At 39.5% G+C, this 22,681-nt stretch overlaps 1 protein-coding gene across 6 annotated transcripts in view; it reads left to right on the plus strand.

The window, feature by feature from the left end:
* SUB1 (SUB1 homolog (S. cerevisiae)) overlaps positions 1–13,494 on the plus strand; it is a 69,898-nt gene extending 56,404 nt beyond the window's left edge. For 4 of the 6 annotated variants that reach the window (XM_011952557.1, XM_011952556.1, XM_011952555.1 and 1 more), the window contains exons 3-5: positions 809–931; positions 8,337–8,445; positions 10,386–13,494. In XM_011952557.1, the coding sequence (XP_011807947.1) occupies positions 809–931; positions 8,337–8,445; positions 10,386–10,465 (312 nt within the window). In that variant the 3' untranslated portion in view covers positions 10,466–13,494. Of the gene's footprint in view, positions 1–808; positions 932–3,806; positions 4,415–8,336; positions 8,446–10,385 lie in introns of those variants that run through there. The other 2 variants (XM_011952559.1, XM_011952560.1) reach the window with 2 other exon arrangements.
* The last annotated feature ends 9,187 nt before the right edge of the window (positions 13,495–22,681 follow it).

The raw sequence follows: 22,681 nt of genomic DNA on the forward strand, positions 1-22,681 counted from the left end.
AGACGGTGTCTCACTCTGTCGCCCAGGCTGGAGTGCAGTGGCGTGATCTCGGCTCACTGCAACCTAAGCCTCCTGGGTTCAAGCAGTTCTCTGCCACAGCCTCTTGAGTAGCTGAGATTACAGGTGCCCGCCACCAAGCCCAGCTAATTTTTTTGTGTTTTTAGTAGTGATGGGGTTTCACCATTGTGGCCAGGCTGGTCTCGAACTCCTGACCTCAAGTGATCCTCCCGCCTCGGACTCCCAAAGTGCTGGGATTACAGGTGTGAGCCACCGCTTTCAGCCCATAACTTCCTTAAGCCAGCATAAATCCCTTTTGGAAAAGGCAGGACATATCTTGGAAATGGAGTAAGTTGGTTGTATTCCTTTTTTTTTCTTTTTGAGGCGGAGTCTTACTCTGTCACCCAGGCTGGAGTGGGTTGTATTCTTTTTAATTAATATATCTGCTTCATAAAATAAGTAACTGACTAGCTTTAGTAGACCTGCGGTTTCCAGGTTTATTCAGAAGCAGCAAGGTCCCTCCTTTTTTTTTTTGTACCAAAGAAATCATACGTGGGATCCCAAACCACAAAATAACTGCTCCTGTGGTTAATACCACTCTTAATGCCTGAAGTGTCTTTGGGATCCTGAGAACAGAGTTTGAAAACGTTACTAGATAGAAGGATTGGTCAGATTCATAGTTTTGTTGTCAAGTGAAATTTGCTTATGTATATATTTATGATATTTTGGATATAGTCTTTTGATTGTTTAACAGTGAGATGTGTCTTATTCTTATGTGTGCAAATTTTAACCATATTCTTTTCTTTTCTAGTTAAAGAGGAAAAAGCAAGTTGCTCCAGAAAAACCTGTAAAAAAGCAAAAGACAGGTGAAACTTCGAGAGCTCTGTCATCTTCTAAACAGAGTAGCAGCAGCAGAGATGATAACATGTTTCAGGTAAAGTTGGCTTTTTTTTTTTTTTTTTTTACATAGAGTCTCGCTCTGTCACCAGGCTGGAGTGCAGTGGTGCGATCTCGGCTCACTGCAACCTCAGCCTCCTGGGTTCAAGCAGTTCTGTGCCTCAGCCTCCCGAGTAGGTGGGATTACAGGCACCCACCACTCATGCCCGGCTAGTTTTTGTATTTTTAGTAGAGTTGGGGTTTCACCATCTTGGCCAGGCTAGTCTTGAACTCCTGACCTTGTGATCCACCCGCCTCAGCCTCCAAAAGTGCTGGGATTACAGGTGTAAGCCACTGTGCCAGGCCAAAGTTGGCTATTTCTTTAGATTCAGAGGAATTATTATCTAGCTTGATCTGAAGAGTGTTAAAAGTCTATAATCTGATAATTGCATAATATGTGTGTTATAATCCTCTTAACTAGGGACATTTATTAAAATAGAACAAACTAGTAAAAGTATTTTGTACAATGCTGGATTATTGTTAAAGTCTCTAAAGTCTAGTTTTGCTGTATTTAAACCAATGCAAATTCAAAAAATGAGATTGAGAACAGCAACTTGGAGGAGGCAGGTCAAGTGTTGGGACAGTAAGTTATGAATAGATTATTATGTGCCTAATTTTGGCCTGATGAGCAACAGAAAGGGGAATGAGTTGAATAGGTAAAGTGAAGGAAGTTCATTAGAGGGACTTGATGAAATCACCTGGAGAGGACTCGTATAGCATCTTCTCTTGGGTTTCCTATCTTGTTTTAGGGAGATGTGACACTGGCATCTTTGTACAAGAAGGATTTGTGAGGAAGGGGTGTTGGTTAAATGGAAGCGGGTAAGATTGCTTAGGTGATTGTAGGCTTTAATCTGTATGTGAGGTGATAAGGGCTTAGATGGGTTTTCCTAAAGGAGAAATTGTGCCAATTACAAGATACAGGTTGGAAAGAATGGACCAGAGGAATTAGGCAATCAGTGAAGATGTGGACTTGATTGTGGATGTGATTAAAAAAAAAAAAATTGAGTTGTTTCTGTAGCACCTGAAGGACTTAATTGGGAAATGTTCATGTGGGATTATCAGCATGGTTGACTAAATCTGCCTACTGAAGTGTTAGGAAGAACAGGAAGCAGATGAGGGCATGTCTTGGGTTATATTCAGATAGAGAATAGAAGGAGAAAGAGGTGTAGGTTAAGAGAGAGGGTGAAGGAAAATTAGAAGAGTACAGTAATGGGAGCAAGAAAAGGATGAGTGTTTCGAGAAGCCATGAGTATTAGTTGAAACCAAGAAGTTGGGTGGAACGAGTGACGACCTTTTTTTTTTTTTTTTTTTTAAAGACAGGGTCTCTGCTCTGTCACCCAGGCTGGAGTGCAGTGGTGTGATCTCTGCTCACTGCAACTTCCGCTTCCTGGGCTCAAATGATCCTCCTGCCTCAGCCTCCTGAGTAGCTGGGACTACGGGCGATGCTCCATGATGCCTGGCATTTTTTTTTTTTTTTTGTAGAAATAGTGTTTAGCTGTGTTGCCCAGGCTGGTCTTGAACTCCTGAGCTCAGGTGATCCACCCACCTTGACTTCTCAAAGTGTTGGGATTACAGGCATGAGCCACTGACCAAGACTGTCCCTGACCAAGACTGTAAACATTTATATGACTAGAAAGCAAGACTAACATGCATGTATTTTTTGACCTGTTGATAGCTTTGAAAGGTGGAGTGCCAAGATTAAGGTGAGAATGGGAAAATTTAAGTTTTTTTTTCCTAATGCTTATTTTTGCCTTGTTATACTTGTGGGTAAAGAAGATAGACAAAGTGCAGATGAACTATTTAGTTCAGAACACACGTTTTAGAGATTCGATTCTGTTAAGAGGAGTTTGTGAAAACTAGATCAATTTTTAGGAATTTTCTCACCAGAAAAACGGAGCTTCATTTCTTAAACCCTCATCTGGGAAGATTCCCAAGCCTCCTGAGGCTGACATTGCATCTTTTGAAAGCCTGCCTCTACGAGGAACATAGGGCATTTTTTTTTTTTGAGATGGAGTCTCACTGTGTCACCAGGCTGGAGTGCCGTGGCATGAATCTTGGCTGACTGCAACCTCCGCCTCCGCCTTCAAGAGATTCTCCTGCCTCAGCGTCCTGAGTAGCTGGGACTACAGGTGTGCACCACCACCTCCAGCCAATTTTTGTATTTTTGGTAGAGACGGGATTTCACCCTGTTGGCCAGGATGGTTGGCCAGGATGGTCTCGATCTCTTGACCTCGTGATCCACCTGCCTTGGCCTCCCAAAGTGCTGGGATTACAGGTGTGACCCGCTGTGCTGGCCTAGGCCTTATTTTCAGAGTGGCTTTCAGGGATCTAGTAGTGTAGGTGTTGTAAGAGATAAAATAATAATTTCATTGCCATTACAGCTTGATGTACATTAAACATCAGTACATAAGCAGTTCTCTAAACGTAGTAAAGAGTTGTACCAAAGGAAAATCAATACACTAGTCTTTTAAAGTCTGAAATGATTGAGGCAGAGTCGTGACTAGAGAGAAGATATTAGAGATGCTTGCTTCCTGGTTCCTTCAGCCCTGATTTTGAAGAACTTTCTTCTGTAGGGACATAACCTACCTGGGGTGACACCTGTGATAATAAAGAGACTGGAGAATTATCTCATAATCACCTAGTACCTGTGTCTTGAAAGGTCAGAATAGTTGAGGCAGGAAACTTTGATCCATATTTTTCTTCAGAGTTAGGCACAAAGGGTCAGTAATACAGCCTTAGTTGATTTGATGATTTAAGGATACTTGATACTTTCAAATTATTTAATTTAAAATGATTGTAACTGGTCATTTTAATCTGGGACAGGAGTCCATAGAATTTTTTTTTGATCTGAATTTTCTTTTTTGTGTTTGAAGGAATTATTCATAACCTTTATCACAGGGGTCCCCTGCACAGGAGGTGAGCGGTGTGTGAGTGAAGATTACCGCCTGAGCTCTGCCTCCTGTCGGTTCAGCAGCGGCATTAGATTCTCATAGGAGGACGAACCCTATTGTGAACTGTTCATGCGAAGGATCTAGGGTGTGCGTTCCTTCCAAGAATCTAATGCCTGTTGGTGGGATAGTTTTCATCCTGAAACTGTCACCTTTCCCCTTCCCTGCCTGTCGTGGAAAAATTGTCTTCCATGAAACTGGTCCCTGGTGCCAAAAAGGTTAGGAACCGCTGCTTTATCAGATCTTCAAAGGGGACAGGGAATCAAATTCATTTAAGAATCACAGTTCTGTATGAGGTGTGTGGTATTTTTTGCTGCTAATCTCCAGATTTTGTAGATGTAAAATATTTTCTGTCATCTGATTTTATTTTCTTCCAATAAAATGGGATTTCAGTGATCTTTATTTTTTCTACCTTTAAGTAATATATCCCTATACTAATATCTCATCACTTGTTTAATTTTTGCTAATAAGAATTTATCAGTTTTACTCTTTTTTTTTTCTAAAGGAGAAGCAACTGTTGGGCAGATTTCTTTTTTGTTTTAGAAATGTTTTTGAGGTATAGTTTATGTACTATAAAATGCACACATTTAAAAGCATACTTTGATAGGCTATGATAAATGTACACGATTTTGTGGCCAGACCATTTTCATCACCCCAGAAAGTTCCTCTTGGCTTTGCAGTCATCGCTCATGTCCTAGGTAATCACTGATCTTATTTCTACCACTATAGATTTATGTTGCCTGTTCTAGAACTTTGTATAAATGGATACATGCAGTCTGTTTTTTGTGTCTGGTTTTTGCTCAGCATAATGTGTTGAGATTAGTCCTTGTTGCATATATCAGTAATTTGTTTTTATTGCTGAATAGTATTTTGTATGATAATACTATAGTTTGTTAATCCATTCACTTTGGATGGACATTGGAATTGTATCAAGTCTTGGGCTATTAGGAATACAGCTTCTGTGAATATTCTTGTACAAGTCATTTTGTGAACATTTTTGCCCTTTTGGGTAAATACCAGATATATTTGCTGAGTCATAGGGTAAATGTGTAACTATATAAGACACTGTCAAACCACTTTCCATAGTAGCTGTAGCATTTTACACAGCCATCAGTACAACTTAAGAGATTCCAGTTGCACCACATCCTCACTAGATATTGTCATTCTTTTAAGTTTTATTTTTAGTTGCAATGAATGTATAATAGTAACTCACGGTGGTTTTACTTTGCATTTCCCTCATGTACAGGTCTTAATATATTGTACATCTTTAGTGTGTTCATTGGCTATTTTTACATCTTTTGTGAAGAGCATCTTTTGGCCACTTAAAAATAATGCCAGGTCATTTGAGTTGTAACGCTTTATATATTTTGGATATAAGTCCTTTGTCAGATGTAAGTATGATTAGAATTTTTTTTAGACTTCAGGAAGACTTTAGTTTTCAAAGCAGTCTAGTTAAAAAATGAGTGAAGGTTAACAGAGAAGAAAGAATATGAAACCAGAGAGACAGAATCAGACAGGATAAGGGCGGACTGGCAGTTGGTCAGGGGCATCTGTGACAGATCTTCTCTCTTGGAAAGGAGGTTCTCACCAATTCTGGTCAGTTCATCATTTTCTTCATGTTCACAGTTCTGCTCCTTCCTTAGGCTGTGCTGGAAGGCCAAGACCCCTGTGGCTGCACCTTGAGTGAATATTTTCTTTAGGTTTCTGGTTTACCGTTTTATTTTCTGAAGCATCTTTTAAAACAAGGCTTTAGTGTGATTGTCTGTTCTATCGATTTTTCTCCTCTTTTGCTTAATGCTTATTTTCTGTCCCAGACATATTTTGTCTACCATGGCCACAAAAAGTTTTGCCAGTGTTTTTTTCGTAGAAGTTTTATAGTTGTAGTTTTCACATTTAGGTCTATGATTCATGTAGAATTAATTTCTCTGTGTGTGGTGTAAGATAGGGATTTAGATTCTTCCCCACCAACAAGCGTTGCAGATGCTTGTTGTTTCAACACCATTTGTTGAAAAGAGTATATTCTTACTCCTTTGAATTACCCTGGATTTTACCAAGAAAAAAAAAACAAAAAAACCCAAACAAAAACCAGTGAATATTTCCAATGCGTGTGTAATTTTTGACTCCATTGTGTTCCATTGACCCCATGTCTGTCTGTACTGCAGTGCCACATTGTCTTCCCTTACTGTATTACAGTGCGTCTTAAAAAGTGCTTAGAGACACTTTGTTGAGGAAAGCCTGTTTTCTCTGGAATTTGTAATTTGTGGTAAGCAGATACATAAGATTTTTGAAAAATAATTTTTCTGTGAATATTTTTAAGTTCTCAATCTGTGAGTGAGGTGCATTAAAGATGTTTGAAGTAAACATGAAAAGGAAAAACTTTGTTATTATTGACTGGAACTCTGGATTTGTATATTCAGAATGGTTGGTGAAGTATTGTAGCTAGTTGCATCTGTGGATTCCTATTGGTTGTAGTTTGTACTGCAAAATTTTGCTTCCTTTTTTTTTTTTTGTGGTAAAAATCATAAAAGTATATTCACATTATTGTGTAACAGATTGCCGAAACTGTTCCGTCTTGCAAAACTGAACCTCTGTAGCCATTAAACAACAGTTTCCTTTCTCCCAGCCCTGGGTAACCACCATTCTACTTTTTGTTCCTATGAACTTGACATCATGTAAGTGGAATCATAAAGTATTTACCTTTTTCCTTTTTGACTGGCTTATTTCATTGACATACAATGTGACAGGATTTCCTTTTTTAAAAGCTGAATGATACTCCATTGTGTGTCTGTTCCACCCCCCTCCCTCATTTTGTTTATCAGTTCATCTCTGGGTCGATATTTGTGGTGTTTCCACTTCTTGGCTCTTGTGAATAATGCTGCTATGAAGATGGATATGCAGATGTCTCTTGGGGTCTGTGCTTTTAATTCTTTGGGATATATACCCAGAGGTAGGACTGCTGGGATCATATGATAGTTTAAACAGTCATTTCCTTTGGTTGCAGTTCTGATATTGAGAGTAGTACAGTTGACCTTTGAACAATGCAGGGTCAAAATGCAAGGCACCAACCCCTGTGCAGTTGAAAATCTGGTTATAACTTTTGACTTTGCCAAAACAAAACCGCTAAGTATGGCCTACTGCTGACTGGTAGCTTTACGAGTAACATAAGCAGTTAACATATGTTGTATGTTATATGTAGTGTATGCTGTGTTCTTACAATAAAGTAAGCTAGAGAAAAGAAAATATTACTAAGAAAATAATATGGGAGAAAAAAATACATTTTACTGTACTGTATGGTGTTTATCAATAACATTAGTTTACATTGTCTGTTTATAAGATATATCATGTTAGAAATTGTAGGCAACGATAGCTGCAGATTTCAGTCCGTGGTACGTATGAAGCAATTCAACTTTTAATTATTATTATTTTTTTGCTTTTTAAAATTAAAGACAGGGTCTTGCTGTGTTGCCCAGATTGGGCTCAGGTGATCCTCCTACCTCAGCCTGCTGGGTAGCTGGGATCATAGGCATGCACCACTGCTTCTGGCGTTTTTTTTTTTTCTTGTGATGTCATGCCTTCTCTCTGCTTCTTGGGAGGACTTTCAGCATCACTAGGGGCGCTTGGTGTAGGACTCATCGTGTTTAAGGTTTATGGTATTGCACTGATCATGATGAAAAATATGTGAAAACCGTGAGAGATCACTTTTTGCTGCAATACACAATTTGTTGGAGACATGAACTGCTCAGCAGAGATGATTAGCATCACATGGTGTTTTACACAAGGTGTTTTAAGCAGATGTTTGTAACATTTGAGCACACTGAGGTAGCAACAGGAAGTGGCTATGAAATTATTAGCACTGCTACACTATGTACTGTAGTTAATTTTATGCAGTTATGATTTAATCTTTGTTTACATTTCTACTGTGTCTGTGTGCATAAGTTTTGATACATTTTAACTTCATATAATAGATTTGTATGTTTTATGATAGTAATTGATAACCTCATATCTATGTATGTTTTATGCATTCATGACATACCTAACTTTTTCTTCATGTTTTCGTTATTTCTAGGCTATGCAGTTCTGTGAGTTTTTTCAAATTGTCAAATCTGCAAATTTTTTTCGAGTATATTCACTGAAAAAAAATGCATATATGTATGTTTTATGCATTCATGACATACCTAACTTTTTCTTCATGTTTTCGTTATTTCTAGGCTATGCAGTTCTGTGAGTTTTTTCAAATTGTCAAGTCTGCAAATTTTTTTCCAGTATCTTCACTGAAAAAAATATGCATATAAGTGGGACCTGCACAATTCAGAGCCATGTTGTTCAAGGGTCAGCAGTAATCATTTTCATGATTAGATGTAGAGTGAGCATGCAGCAGGTTGTGAATATGAATACAATTGAAACAGATACCACTCTTGTAAGGAGCACCTCCTTTTATGTTTGTTTCTTTTGCAGATTGGGAAAATGAGGTACGTTAGCGTTCGAGATTTTAAAGGCAAAGTGCTAATTGATATTAGAGAATACTGGATGGATCCTGAAGGTGAAATGAAACCAGGAAGAAAAGGTGAGGTCTAATTACTTGCGTTTTGTCATAGTGTTTGGAGTAAACTAAAACTTTTCTGAATAGCTTACTTAACTTGAAATGTAGGCAGGACACATGGGGCAAGGAAGAGTCTTAGTTGATTCTCTATCTTCTGTAGTCATTTTGGACCTGATACTTAACATTTTTTTAAAGAGATGTCTTAATACAGCTTTTGGGAATAAAACCCAGAAAAGTAACACCCCCTAGTATCACTTCAATTGGCTGCTAATTTACTTGAACAATTTTAAAAAAGGTTTACAGCAATTCTGAAGCAGATTAGGCACTATCTGGGAACTTGTAAAATCTGGAATGGAAAATCTTGGTTTACAATGCTTCCTTTTGATTCAGCTCGTAAAAGCTATTCTTTAGGGCATTATTCTTCAAGCGGATCTCTGCTTTCCTTCCATTTGTGCTTCATCCAGTCCCAAGCCTCTTAGCATTCTGGAATCATATTTTATATTATTCACCAAACAGCTAGAGAAGGTGAGCCAACCTAAATTTGTATATTTGGATTGCTGCTCTAGGTTGACCCTCAGCTAAAGAAAAATGCTTCCTTATTTAGTTTTACTCTGCTTGCCTGTTAGTTTGAAAGGTACCACTTGTTTGCTTCGTTCAGTTTTTTGTTAAACTCAGCCTCTATATGTGTTTATACGCTTTCGTATTTTCTTCAAGTCACTTCTGGATTGGTCATTCATGTACCAGAGTGGCTGTTGCCGTATTTCTTGTTTATTCTTTTTTTTTCAATTTCATGGCCTTCTGGCAGTTTTCTGGGAATACTTTCTGCTAGTTCTTGTTTACTTCTCTGTTTATATGCATCAGTATTAGAATGTTAGAACATTAAAGTACAAAATATAGAAAATATAAAATTTCTGTTCATACTTTTACATCTTAAATAGGAAAGACATATCTCACATTTTTTAACCATTTATGTGTTGGGTTATATGCTAAATTCATTATTCATGTTACTTAATCATTTACACCAACTCTTTGGGGTGTAGATACCATTTTACTGGTGAGGAAACTATGGCTTACAAGGTGTTGTAGTTCTTTTTTAAGCGTCATACCCTTAGTGAAAGTGAGGCTGGGATTTTAACCCTGACAGGATGACCCTAGAGTGCAGTTACCTGGTATATACTTTCTGAGGAGTCCTGTATGAATCAGGTCCTGGGAATTTTTCCAAAGTGAAATGAATGCTTCTGAAAGAACTCAGCACAGTTACTCAGCTTGAATTCCTGTGGAAATTTTGGGCAAATATTGGAACCAACTGGAAATATAGTAATGGGGTATCACATGCCAAATCTGGACCTGACCATTTTAGCCTGATAGTTGGCAGGTATTAGTAAGATGTGTCTTCAAACCCTCATTTATTCTCATTGGTTACAATAGGTACTATGCAGGATACACTGTGGAAAGTAAGACTGAATATGAGATTGATCTGCTTAGTAAATTGTGATGATGATTTGTTAATTAACAAATGTAAGAGATGTGACTTTCAGTATTGTAGCATTGTGTCAACGGGGCTTTTTTTTTTTTTTTTTTTTGAGATGGAGTCCAGCTCTGTTGCCCAGGCTGGAGTGCAGTGGCGTGATCTCGACTCACTGCAACTTCAGCCTCCCAGGTTCAAGCAGTTCTCCTGTCTCAGCCTCCTGAGTAGCTGGGATTACAGGTGCCAGCCACCATGCTCAGCTAATTTTTGTATTTTTAGTAGAGATGGGGTTTCACCATGTTGGCCAGGCTGATCTTGAACTCCTGACCTCAAGTGATCCACCTGCCTTGGCCTCCCAAAGTGCTGGGATTACAGGTATGAGCCACTGCAGCCGGCCTAAAGTGGAAATTTTGATAAAACAATATTCTGGTTGGAAGTATGAATATCCTCAATGCTTATTAGATTTTCACCTTTGAATTTTTAAACTTTGTTTTAGGTATTTCTTTAAATCCAGAACAATGGAGCCAGCTGAAGGAACAGATTTCTGACATTGATGATGCAGTAAGAAAACTGTAAAATTCGAGCCATATAAATAAAACCTGTACTGTTCTAGTTGTTTTAATCTGTCTTTTTACATTGGCTTTTGTTTTCTAAATGTTTTCCAAGCTATTGTATGTTTGGATTGCAGAAGAATTTGTAAGATGAATACTTTTTTTTAATGTGCATTATTAAAAATGTTGAGTGAAGCTAATTGTCAACTTTATTAAGGATTGCTTTGTGCCCACCACCTAGTGTAAAATAAAATCAAGTAATACAATCTTAACTGTTGTGGCCTTTTTTGATCATAAGAGTTGGTACTGTTTAAGGCCAAAAATAACAGTTTTTATAGATCTTTTAGTTTCAACTCAGTTTTTACAATAAAAAGGATTCGTATTGCATTGAGCTTATAAACTTAACGGTTTGTGAACTCCATATTTGATCTGTTCTCTTCCAATCAAATGTCTAGGCTTGTTTGACTTCCACCCCAATGATTTTTCACTTTTTTTATAATTGTTTACTTCAGTTTCCTTTAATAACTTAATCTCTTCATGTTCAGTTTTTACTTCACTCTTTATTCTTTTCTTTGAGTATGTTATGCTTATTTGGAAAGTCAGTGAAACTGTCAAAATGTTATCTCAGTAAGATACTTATATGAGAACTACAATCACCAAATCTACTGTATGCAACATTAGCAGATCTAATTTGATAAACAACATGGCTTGTGTGAAAACTGAGCAGGTGTTTGTTTACCCATAGTGTTCTGTGTAGTTATTGCTTAGTCTGCAGAAAATAATGACTTAGATGAGATGTCTGACTTGCTTTCACTTATTAAACATGTTCACCATGGGATGATGTCTGTAACATCAGATATTGTTAAACTAGACTAGGATTTAATAAAAATTGTGAAAGCTTACTGGCCTAACATTTTATTTTATAGTATTGAGTATGAATTATATGTAGCCAGAGATGTCATTAAGCTTTACTGTTACAGTAGGTAATATGGTTAGTTTGTAGGGAAAAGATCATATGAGCAAGTACTTGTGTATGTTGGCCTTTGCCCCAGTAGAACAGACCAATGGCATTCTAGGCTTGATGTTACTAAGTTTTAGCAGACACTAGTCAGTGGTTTGTATTTAACCATACTGATGAAGCAGACAGATTGAGGCACAGATTTTAGTGGCTTTGTGGCAATAAATAGGGCATGGTGTGCCTTAGGAAAAGAATGTTTATAAAGGGAATTGTAACTGAAATTAAAGGAGGCGGCAGTGAAGAAGAACTAATTCTCTTCTATCTAAATGATAGACGCATGATATTTTGAGATTTTTATAACAAGAGTGGAACACAATTCTAGGTAGAGTAGAAAAAGGAAAGGTTTAAAGACATATAAAAGATTCTTGTTGACAGATTATTTTTGGCAGCAAATCTCAAATGGTTACCTGCTATTAAGGGCTACCATATCAGAGTTTTGCACTATTTTGCTACCAAGTTTGATTCGTACATCTGAAACATTTTGTAGTTGATTGTCAAGGACTTAATTTGAAAATCATTTGCCAGGCCACATAGTTATCAATTTTTTTTTTCTAGTAGCTATTCTGTTGTATTTTTAAAACATTTTTTAGATGACTTTTAAAAGTATATTTAGCAGTAGCCGTAAGAGGTTCAAATTGGTAAAATCTCTTCTTGTAATTTAGCCTTCATCAAATAATAGGTACCAATGTATTAAAAATATGTTTTTTTTTTTTTGTAGCCCCTTGAACTAGAGTAGGTTCAGAGAAACTCCCAAAATTTGTATGTTAGACACATCATGCTTGATTGGTAACTTCCCTCCTTTTTTGGGGAACATGTTTGTGTCCTATTAACTTAATTGGATAGATTTGTAAATATTTCTTATTTTTGGCACACAGGAAGGGTAGTTAGAATACAGAACTTTGATTTTTGGTGTAGATGCAGAGGGAATGATGGGTAAATTTCCTAAGTTTATATGAATTTAGGGGGTGTATGCATTTTGAAACAATCTACTAACAGATGGTGCTGAAATCTATTACCTACATGTTTTCTAGTTGTTTAGCATTATGTTAATGAAACCTCCATGTAAGGAGTGTTTCTTTGGCACAGTTGGTAAGTTGACTGCTAACTTCATTTAAATGTGTTACAGGATATGCAGTATACTGAGATTGTTAATCTGTTTTTTGTGTATAGGAAAAGAGAACTGGGTTAAAAGAAGCAAATTAACTTGTTCTGAAAAGAAAATATAGATGAATTTTGTTTTCTGTTTAAATTTTATCTGCTTGGTGAAGATTTTTTTTTCTTAGGCAGAAAGCTTGGCATTTTTAGGCATAGATACCTTACCTTACAATGCCAAAATGAATTTAATTCCAGTACTCAGGTTTTTCCCTTTAACAGACTCTATGTGTATCAGGGCTTTCTAATGGGTTTTTCCTCTGTTTTTAAAATGTGAGCAGCATTTGACCAATTTCCAGTGCTCTTAGCATTTTACTTGACGAACAACCACTACAAAAGAAAATATTTGTAATTTGATTGTCTTTTGCTTTGCTTCATCAATGCCTAAGAACTTAAGAATACTCCTACTTCATTAGCTACTCAAGATGCTGTGACAATCACATCTATTCTACACAATGTGTTTAGAAACAAAGAATTGGGTGAAAAATGAAATAAGTATATTCTGACTTGGCTATTGAGGGGAAAAAGAAAGAATTCAGTATTAAGTGTTCCTCACAGGAGATACGTTAGCAGAATACCATAAAAGTTTGAAATCTTTAAAAAGTACTAATATTTAGGTCTCTCTCCTGAAATTCTTTGCAGTTCATTTTTTATGGCAATTAACCCAGTGAAACACTCAAAAGTTTTGTTTTTTTTTTTTTTTTTTTTAAAGTGGTGTTTTTCCAGATAAACTCTAGGGTGAACATTCACATAATCACAAATATGTAATTCTGTAATTGTGGAATGCCTGTATGCTTTGTTTTCGTACATCTTCCATGGAGATGTCTGAATATAATACTCCATCTGTGAATATTTTAAATGTTGAAATAAAAGTAAGAAATCTGCCCTTTGTGTTATCCCAGTTTCACAAACCTGAAGGTAAATGGGTAATTTGTCTGTTGAATGGGTTTGATTAATGGAATGCCTTTCTGTGTGAATGCTTTGGAATGTGGATTAGTCTTGGGTCCGTCCTTTCCATCTGCCTGATCCAAATGGAAAAATGCAAACACTTAGGTGTACACAGGCTCTTTTTTTTCTTTCTCCCTGTAAGTGCTTTGTAGTCTAATGATTCCTTCATACTCTTGACTGTGTCATGGACTCCTTTGAAGATTTCAGACTTATATTTTCATTTATAAAGTCCCTATCTTGCTCTTGGTTAGTGTTTTTGCTTAAGATGATACGTTGAGGCCCTGTTTCAATTTCTGTTTAGGAATAGAAAGATCCATGGTATATTCACTTAACTGTAAATTTGCTTTTAGTAAAATATAATTCAGCCAGAAGAAGGAAAAAAAGTAGTACTTGGAGTTTACACAATCACTGACTTGATAGTTTTGTCGTATGGCTCAAAGGAAGTTACTGGGATAGGAAAGGTATTTGCAAAGTACTAAACATTTAAAAAATTATGTGGAATTAATTATTATATAACAGTTCACCCAATAGTTATGTACATTTTAGTAAAAGATCTTGCTGCAGCCCAGCATGGTGGTTCACTTCTGTAATCCCAGCACTTTGGGAGGCCAAGGCGGACAGATCACTTGAGGTCAGGAGTTTGAGACCAGCCTGGCCAACATGGTAAAACCCCATCTCTACTAAAATGCAAACATTAGCTGGGCATGCAGGTGAGCACCTGCCATTCCAGCTACTTGGGAGGCTGAGGCAGGAGAATTACTTGCATCCAGGAGGCGGAGGTTACAGCTAGCCGAGATTGTGCCACTGCCCTCCAGCCTGGGCGACAGAGTGAGACTGTCTAAAAAAAAAAAAAAAAAAAAAAAAATCATGCTACATGAACAGGACTTTTTTTCCCCACTTGCTTCATTCACATAAGCCCCTTAAAGAGTTCAGACCTTCCCAGACCTGCTTTTATAGACATTTTAATCCTGGATTAATAATGACCTACTATCTTAAGTGAAATGCTCCTGTTATTTGACTTTTTATGTTCTTGATAGCTTAAATGATTTATCCTTCTGCTGGATAACTTATTGTAGTTAGGAGATAAGATTTATGCCACTTCCGTAACTGCTTCTGAATTTCAACTCATTTCAATAGTTGGATAATGTAACCTCCCTGGGTAACAGAAAGACTATATGTAGTTCAGAAATTAGCTGAAATTGTCTATGTAGTAACTCACGTATCTTGAAAAGTGATGTGAAAGTTCCAGTTTTGCCCTCGTAAGTAAGCTAAGCCCAAGTCTTTTAAAATGTTACTTATTTCTTTTTTGAAGACACAGGGTCTTCCTGTGTTGCCCAGGCTGGAGTGCAGTGTCTATTTACAGGTGTGGTCCTAGCGTACCATGGCTTTGAGCTTGTGGGCTCAGGTGATCCTCCTGCCTCAGCCTTCCTAGCACCTGTACACTACAGGTGTATACCACTGTGTCGGGCAAGCCCAAGTCTTCGAATAGCTCTTATTCTGAAGGCTTTATTTTTCAAGTATGCATTTGTTGCAGGAATGGTACAGAAAACTCCCATGTACCCCTCCACTCAGAGACCCCATTCAGATTTTGTGAGTTTCAGTGTCTTTTAGCAAAAACATGTAACTCAGGATCACGTGTCTCATTTGATTATCTCTTTAGTCTCCTTCAGTCTGACATTTCCTTAATTTTTCCTTGACTTTTACAACTTTGATGTTTCTGAAGATTTGGTAACATGAAGGCCATTGGTGGTGGTGACAAGGGTGGGGAGGGCAGAGGCTAGTTGAATGAGGAGTGGAGACAGGGTGTGTAGACAGTTTATTTGAGCAGCTCGGTTGTGAAGGATAAAGAAAAATGGGATGGTGGCTGTAGAAGGGTGTGGGATCCAGGGCAGAGTATGATTGAAATTACAGTGTGCAGCATCTGAGGGAAGGTGTGTAGGTTCCTAACTTGCTTCAGTGTGAATTTAAGTTGACCTTGGGTGTCAGCAGCAGTTTCAACCACTTCACACCTTTTTTTTTTTGGTGACTTAAGTGCCACCTGAACCATGAGTGGTTCTAGTAATTTTAAAGAAAAATACGAATTACTCCTTTTTTTTTTTTTTTGAGACAGAGTCTTGCTCTGTCACCAGGCTGGAGTGCAGTGGCACGATCTCGGCTCACTGCACCCTCCACCTCCCAGGTTCAAGCAGTTCTCTGCCTCAGCCTCCCAAGTAGCTGGGATTACAGGCGCCCACCACCAGGCCCGGCTAATTTTTTGTACTTTTAATAGAGACAGGGTTTCACCATCTTGGCCAGTCTGGTCTTGAACTCCTGACCTCGTAATCCACCCGCCCTGGCCTCCCAAAGTGCTGGGATTACAGGTGTGAGCCATGAATTACTTCATTTTAACATGAATCCGATCACTTGGTTCTCACGTCCCTCTTCTCCACAGTCAAGCTCTCTGAATTCAGACCATGGCCTAGTCAAACCTTGGGTTTTGGGATCTGGCACTAGTCATGTCTAGCCATGAGCCATTCTCATTTATTGTTTTTAAGGCACCTGAGGTGCTCCATTCCCTGTTGGAGTCACAGGGCCTGCTCTGGATGGGGAGCCTATAAATGAAGGGAGGAAGTTTAAGACCTGTTTAATCTGTTGGAGGAGCCTAGCCTAGGGAATGGCTCCTAGGCCCACAGGGTCGCAGATGGAAATGGCCCCTCCAACTTGGAGAATGTTTGCTTCCTATTTCAGTGACCTTGCACTTGGTTTTTTTCCCCATGTATATTATCTTTATTTTTTTTGAGAGACTCTTGCTCTGTTGCCCAGGCTCGTGTACAGTGGCATGATCTTGCCTCACTGCAACCTCTACCTCCCAGGTTCAAGCGATTCTCATTCCTTAGCCTCCCTAGTAGCTGGGAGTACAGGCGTGTGCCACCACACCCGACTAATTTTTGTATTTTTAGTAAAGATGGGATTTCACCATGTTCGCCAGGCTGGTCTTGAACTTCTGGCTTCAAGCAGTCTGCCCGCTTTGGCCTCCCGAAGTGCTGGGATTACAGGCATGAGCCACTGTGCCTGGCCCCCAATGTATTTTATTCGGAAAAATTTCAAACCCAGAGAAAAGTTGAATGAATAGTGTAAGGAACACTCATACGCTTCACCTATTATTATACTGCAACATTCTGTCTCTTTTTGCTGAACTGTTTGAAAGTAAATTGTAGAAAGTTACATACACATATGCTGAGCTGTTTTTACTTCTGAGACCAAGTGTATGTGTTTTTCCATCACCACTTCTGTTACTTCACTTGGGCGTCCCACAATTCAATTCTGATACCATCTACCCGGAGTTAGTGTCAGATCCCACAAGTTAAGGGCTCAGTCCCACAATACAGCCCCCTCTTCAGATGCCAGCCTGTAAGTCCATGGTTGTCACTGGTACTTACGACCAGTAAATTCAGAGGGTTTCCACAATCCCCTTCTCACATTTGATAATTGGGACCATTCACAGAACTCAGGAAAGCACTTTATTCACGATTACAAGTTTATTATAAAGCATACAACTCAGGAACAGCCAAATGGGAGAGATGCCCAGGGCAAGGTATGGGGAAGGGATGTGGAGCTCCGTGCCTTCTCTGGGAGCACCATTCTCCCAGCACCTTAATATGTCACCAACTTAAGTCTCTGAGCCCCATCATTAGGGTGTTTTTATAGAGATCCCATTACATGTGATTGATTAAACCTTTAGCCATTGGTGAGTAACACAGTCCTGACTTCCTCATCCATCCCCAGAGATTGGGAGGTGGAGCTGAACATTCTAAGGTTCTAATCAAAGTTTTGTCTTTCTAGCAACCAGTCCCCATCCTGAAGCTAACCAAGGGCCCTGCCAAGAGTCCCTCATTTGAGCAAAAGATGCTCCTATCACTTTTAACTCAAGAAATTAGGTTTTAGGAGCTCTGTGCCAGGAACCAGGGACAAAGACCAAGTATCTATGATGCCGCTTGGGCATATGTGTTTACACACATACATACATGTGTATACATCTATACAATTTTTTGGATGAATATTTGAAAGTAAACTGCAGACCTATTTCATTTTAAGTACTTCAGTAAGTATTTCCTAGGAATGGAAAGACTTTTTAAATTTTTAACATTTTTTAATGGAAAATAATCATTTTACAAAACAAATTGTGAGTGATATTATTTTACATTTTACCAATCTCTTTAATAGAGGATGGGTGGATTCTCCTGTTTGCTTCTGCAGATAGTCTTTTGTTTGGGTTGAGGTATGTGAAGAAAATGTGGCCTCATGGAGATGTGTAGTTGGAAAAGGGAGGAATACTGTATTTTTTTATTTCTGAGATGGAGTTTTGCTCTTGTCGCCCAGACTGGAGTACAGTGGCACCATCTGGGCTCACTGCAACCTCCGCCTCCCGGGTTCAAGCGATTCTCATGCCTCAGCCTGCAAAGTAGCTGAGATTACAGGCGTCTGGCACCATGCCCAGCTAATTTTTGTATTTTTAGTAGAGAGAGAGTTTCACCGTGTTGGCCAGGCTGGTCTCGAATTCCTGAGCTCAAGTGATCTACCTGCCTCAGCCACTCAAAAGTGCTGGGATCACCAGCGTGAGCCACCGCACCCGGCACAGGAATACTTTAATAGCCTTTCCAGGTAATTGTGGGTATCCTTTGATAACAACCACAAAATTTGACAAGTGGTAGTTTCTTAAAAGTTGTAGTATGTAATTTTCCCCTTGAAAACTTGAATTTCATCATTGATAACACATGCTGTCAGTTTTTTTTGAAGTGATAGGCTCAGTTTGTTTGTTTTTGAGAAGTCTGCCAAATCCACAGGTCTGAACGGTGACAATTTGTCAATCTTGGAAGTTAAAATGGTGCTCCATGCAAAGTGCCGCTAGTTCAGTTCACACTCCAGACAGTTCTGCTGGTGCTTTTCCTTGAGACTGCCTTGGAACTTCAGTGTGCGTTTCCCGAGAGTAAAGACATTCTGCCTAGCCTCAATATTATCACAACTTAAAACATCAATAATTTGATCAACCATTCAGTCCATATATAAGTTTCCCCAGTTCCCAAAAATGTTCTTTATTTCTTCTCCCAATGCAGTGTCTTGATCGAAATCCATGCTCTTCATTTGATTATTAGTCTCTTTTAATCTAGAATAATCCCTAGTATTTTGTTTTCCATGGCATTGACCTTCTGTAAGAGTCCAGGCCACTTGTAGTATGTCCCGTATTCTAGATTTGTCGGTTTCCTCATGGCTCAGTTCGGGTTAAATGTCTTTTGCAGGAATGCTACATAAGAGTTGCTGTACTTACTGCACCACACCAGAAGGTACATCAGGCCAGGTTGTTTCACAACTGGTCGTGTGGATTTTGATCACTAAGTTATTTAAAATGGTGATTGCCTGATCTACTTTATTTATTATTATTATTTTGTGAGACAGAGTCTCACTCTGTCACCTAGGCTGGAGTACAGTAGTGCGATCTCGGCTAACTGTACCCTCTGCCTCCTGGGTTCAAATGATTTATGTGCCTTAGCCTCCCGAGTAGCTGGGATGACAGGTGAGTAACTGGGATGACAGGTGTGCGCTACCACACCTGGCTAAATTTCGGCATTTTTAGTAGAGATGGGGTTCTGCCATGTTGACCAGGTTGGTCTTGAACTCCTGGCTTCAAGTGATCCACCTGCCTCGGCTTCCCGAAGTGCGGGGATTACAGGTGTGAGCCACCGTGCGCCAGGCCACAAATAAAAATTTTTTACTCTCAAGGAGCATTCGGTCTATTTCATTCTTTGAAAAGCATGTAAGTTTTGGGAGCCTAGCGTGGAAGGGAGTGATTGTTCCAGTGCATTGGTAGTGGAGACTGCCTTTTGGTCATTTTGGGCTTCTCATGCCATTGAATTAATAGGGAGATGAGGTGATTGTGGTGTTTGAGTTCATTGATCTTTAGTGTCTGAGGGAAATTGGGCTGTTCGTTGCTGCACAGTGGTGGCAAGGAGAGTGATGTTTGGAAACCAGGGAGTTTACTGGTGACTCTGCTCACTTAACCAATTGTCTTGATGAAGGAAAAACTTCAACCCATAAATAGAAGACCTCCAAAGACTCACTGTAAGAATGATGGTTTTGTACTTCGCATCTGGTAAAGAACCCTGGCCTAGTGAAGGTGCTGGGGGAGGCTAAGCGGGACTCGGAATGGGCAGAGGGCAGAGGCAGCTAAGATGACCAATGTAAACCTCACAGAAGTCAGGATTGTCACAACAGTGTTTTATGTCATTTAATTGTTTCTCCCTCCCTTTTCTCTGAAATAAGTTAAATGAGTAACACCGACGTTGGCTAAAGTTTTAGGCTATGGGAGTATGAGAGTAACTTGTATTGAAGTAGTAGTTGGTGAAACATTATTCTTGCCCTGTATTGGGCACTAATTTTTTCCACCAGGTGAAGGACAAGAGATGATGCTGAAGGCAAAAGGCTCGGAGAGTGCCAGATGTGTATATATTTTATCTGTTCCCCTAGATACTCCATCTGTTTCCCTAGATGCAGTCTTACCCTGCTGTCTGTCTTGGGAGGCTGGGATGTTTGGTTGGATTTTGTTCATGGTGAAAGGACCTCAGGTTGGCTGTGTTTCTTACACCACTCTTCTCAAGGTGACTTCCTCTATGTGAGTTTTTTATGGCTTCTAGTAACTACTCAGTCCCTACAACTTTCAGCTGTGGGATGTTTAGTTCCTGTGTTACTGCTAGCTCAGGGTTACCCTTTTGTTTTCCTAAGGCTTCACTCACACCTTTGTAAATAATATATTTTCGTAAATCTTACTCCTTGAATTGGCATAATTTGAGTGTTTTTTCAGGTTGGGAGCTTGACTAATGGCAAATAAGATTAGCAGAGACAACTATTACGGATTAGGATTAAAAACCTCTGTTACCTAGTTCTGTAGATTAAAGTCAAAGACAAATGAATGTCTTCAAACCTTGTGCAAAAGAATTTTGCTTGGATATTTTTAATGTGTTTGGTCTTTCTTGCCCTATGAGGCCTCTTAAAAAGTCTTGGCAATGAGCAGAAACAACTGTTAAAATGATCAACTAGCAAATAAATTTAATAGGCAAACTTGTATCTATTCCAAGGCTATATAATCTCTTTGTGTTGTCTCACTACTAAAGATAATGAAGATTATCAACAGGAACATGAGATTATTGGCAATAACTAGGGCTATTGCCTATTTCCACGCAGGGATGATTCCCAGTGGCTGCTGTTCCACTGCGTTCTCCTTGACAGACTGGGTGTTCATTCCTAGCATGTTCAACCCCAAGCAAAACAAGATCAGAGTTGGATGGGGAGATTTACAAGTTTTTGAGGACTTGGGTTGACAAACTTGAAGAATGGCCAGAGCAAACCCTCAAGGCAGGTACGCAAGTTGGAAATCAGACTTCTAGTCACAAGTGGCAGGCCTGGAAACCTTGACAAGTCATCTCAAGGGATGATGTTGACCTTGGCCATACACAGCTCTGCATTCTTGATGTCGACCTTGGCCATAGGTCTGCATTCTTGTGGTCCAGGTCTGCATTCTTCTTGCTGTCTACCTCAGTGGTGCAGAAGTCTTACAAGGGAAGAATGTATTGAAATCTAAAGGCTTTGACAATTTATGTGTTGGTGAAAAGCTGGTCTTTGTTAGCACTGTCCTAGTGAGGCTGAAGGAATAAATTTCTCTGCTGAACTTTCACATAGGTTGTAGCTGTGGCAGGGCTCATAAGGGTGGATTCTCAGATCTCTGAATGAAAAGCTTTGATATATTTCATGTGCATTTTTTTTTTCTTTTTTTTTTTTTTTGAGACGGAGTCTCGCTCTGTCGCCCGGGCTGGAGTGCAGTGGCCGGATCTCAGCTCACTGCAAGCTCCGCCTCCCGGGTTCACGCCATTCTCCTGCCTCAGCCTCCCGAGTAGCTGGGACTACAGGCGCCCGCCACCTCGCCCGGCTAGCTTTTTGTATTTTTTAGTAGAGACGGGGTTTCACCGTGTTAGCCAGGATGATCTCGAACTCCTGACCTCGTGATCCGCCCGTCTCGGCCTCCCAAAGTGCTGGGATTACAGGCTTGAGCCACCGCGCCCAGCTCATGTGCATTTTTTAATAGCATTCAACGTATGTTTAAATATAGGAGTGTCTTGTGAGTGGCTCCCCAGGAAGCAGCGGGAAGTGTTGTACTGGGCTATTGTGTGTGGGAGAGCCTTTCTGTTGACTATGGATCTCATATTTATGAGGACTGCATGCAAGGATTGCCTCTCGAGGTCTCGTTTATAGACTGATATCAGCCAGGTATTTTTCAGAATTCTGTTCTGCCATTCCACTGCCCTCCTGATTCTGGGAGATGTGGGCATTGGAAACACTTTGTAGATTTCCTTTATAATTTGGCCCGGATGTGGTTGGCTCCTGTCACCATTATTGAACAAAGGCTCTCAAATAGTCTTCTTGATGCAACAATAGTTGTAACAGCTTTGGTGTTTAGAGATGCTTCTATTTATTCATTTGGGAAGCCTCCCAACAATTGGCGAAACATGAAAATATGTCTTCATTTGTGTAAGTCAACTTCAGCTATTTATAGATGTCCCCTACAAAGGAGAGTGAGTTGCCTTCTCTGTGGACTTGACAGGTAGGAAAGGTCTGACAATTCTGCCCGTCTACACTGGAAAAGCGCCTTATCACTTGTACACTGCCAAGCGCCTTATCACGAGCGTGCCATTGCAAAGATCACGCAACCAGCCGGGAAGAAGATCCTTGGGCACCACCTAGTGGCCATCTAGGGAATATCAAAGGCGACTGCATTGCTTCTCAAATTGTGGTTATTTCCAATGGGTTGTGGACCACTACTTTTGCTAAATACAAATAAATTATTAGAAAAACACTTAAAATATAAAATACAAGTCTTAATGTTTTATTATTAGGTTTAGCAAAGAATAATTTTTTTTTATTTTTTTGAGACGGAGTCTCACTCTGTCTCCCAGGCTGGAGTGCAGTGGCTGGATCTCAGCTCACTGCAAGCTCTGGCTCCCTGGTTTATGCCATTCTCCTGCCTCAGCCTCCCGAGTAGCTGGGACTACAGGCGCCTGCCACCGCGCCCGGCTAGTTTTTTGTATTTTTTAGTAG

Source organism: Colobus angolensis, unplaced genomic scaffold, assembly GCF_000951035.1.
Source record: "Colobus angolensis palliatus isolate OR3802 unplaced genomic scaffold, Cang.pa_1.0 Scaffold341, whole genome shotgun sequence".
Taxonomy (NCBI): domain Eukaryota; kingdom Metazoa; phylum Chordata; class Mammalia; order Primates; family Cercopithecidae; genus Colobus; species Colobus angolensis.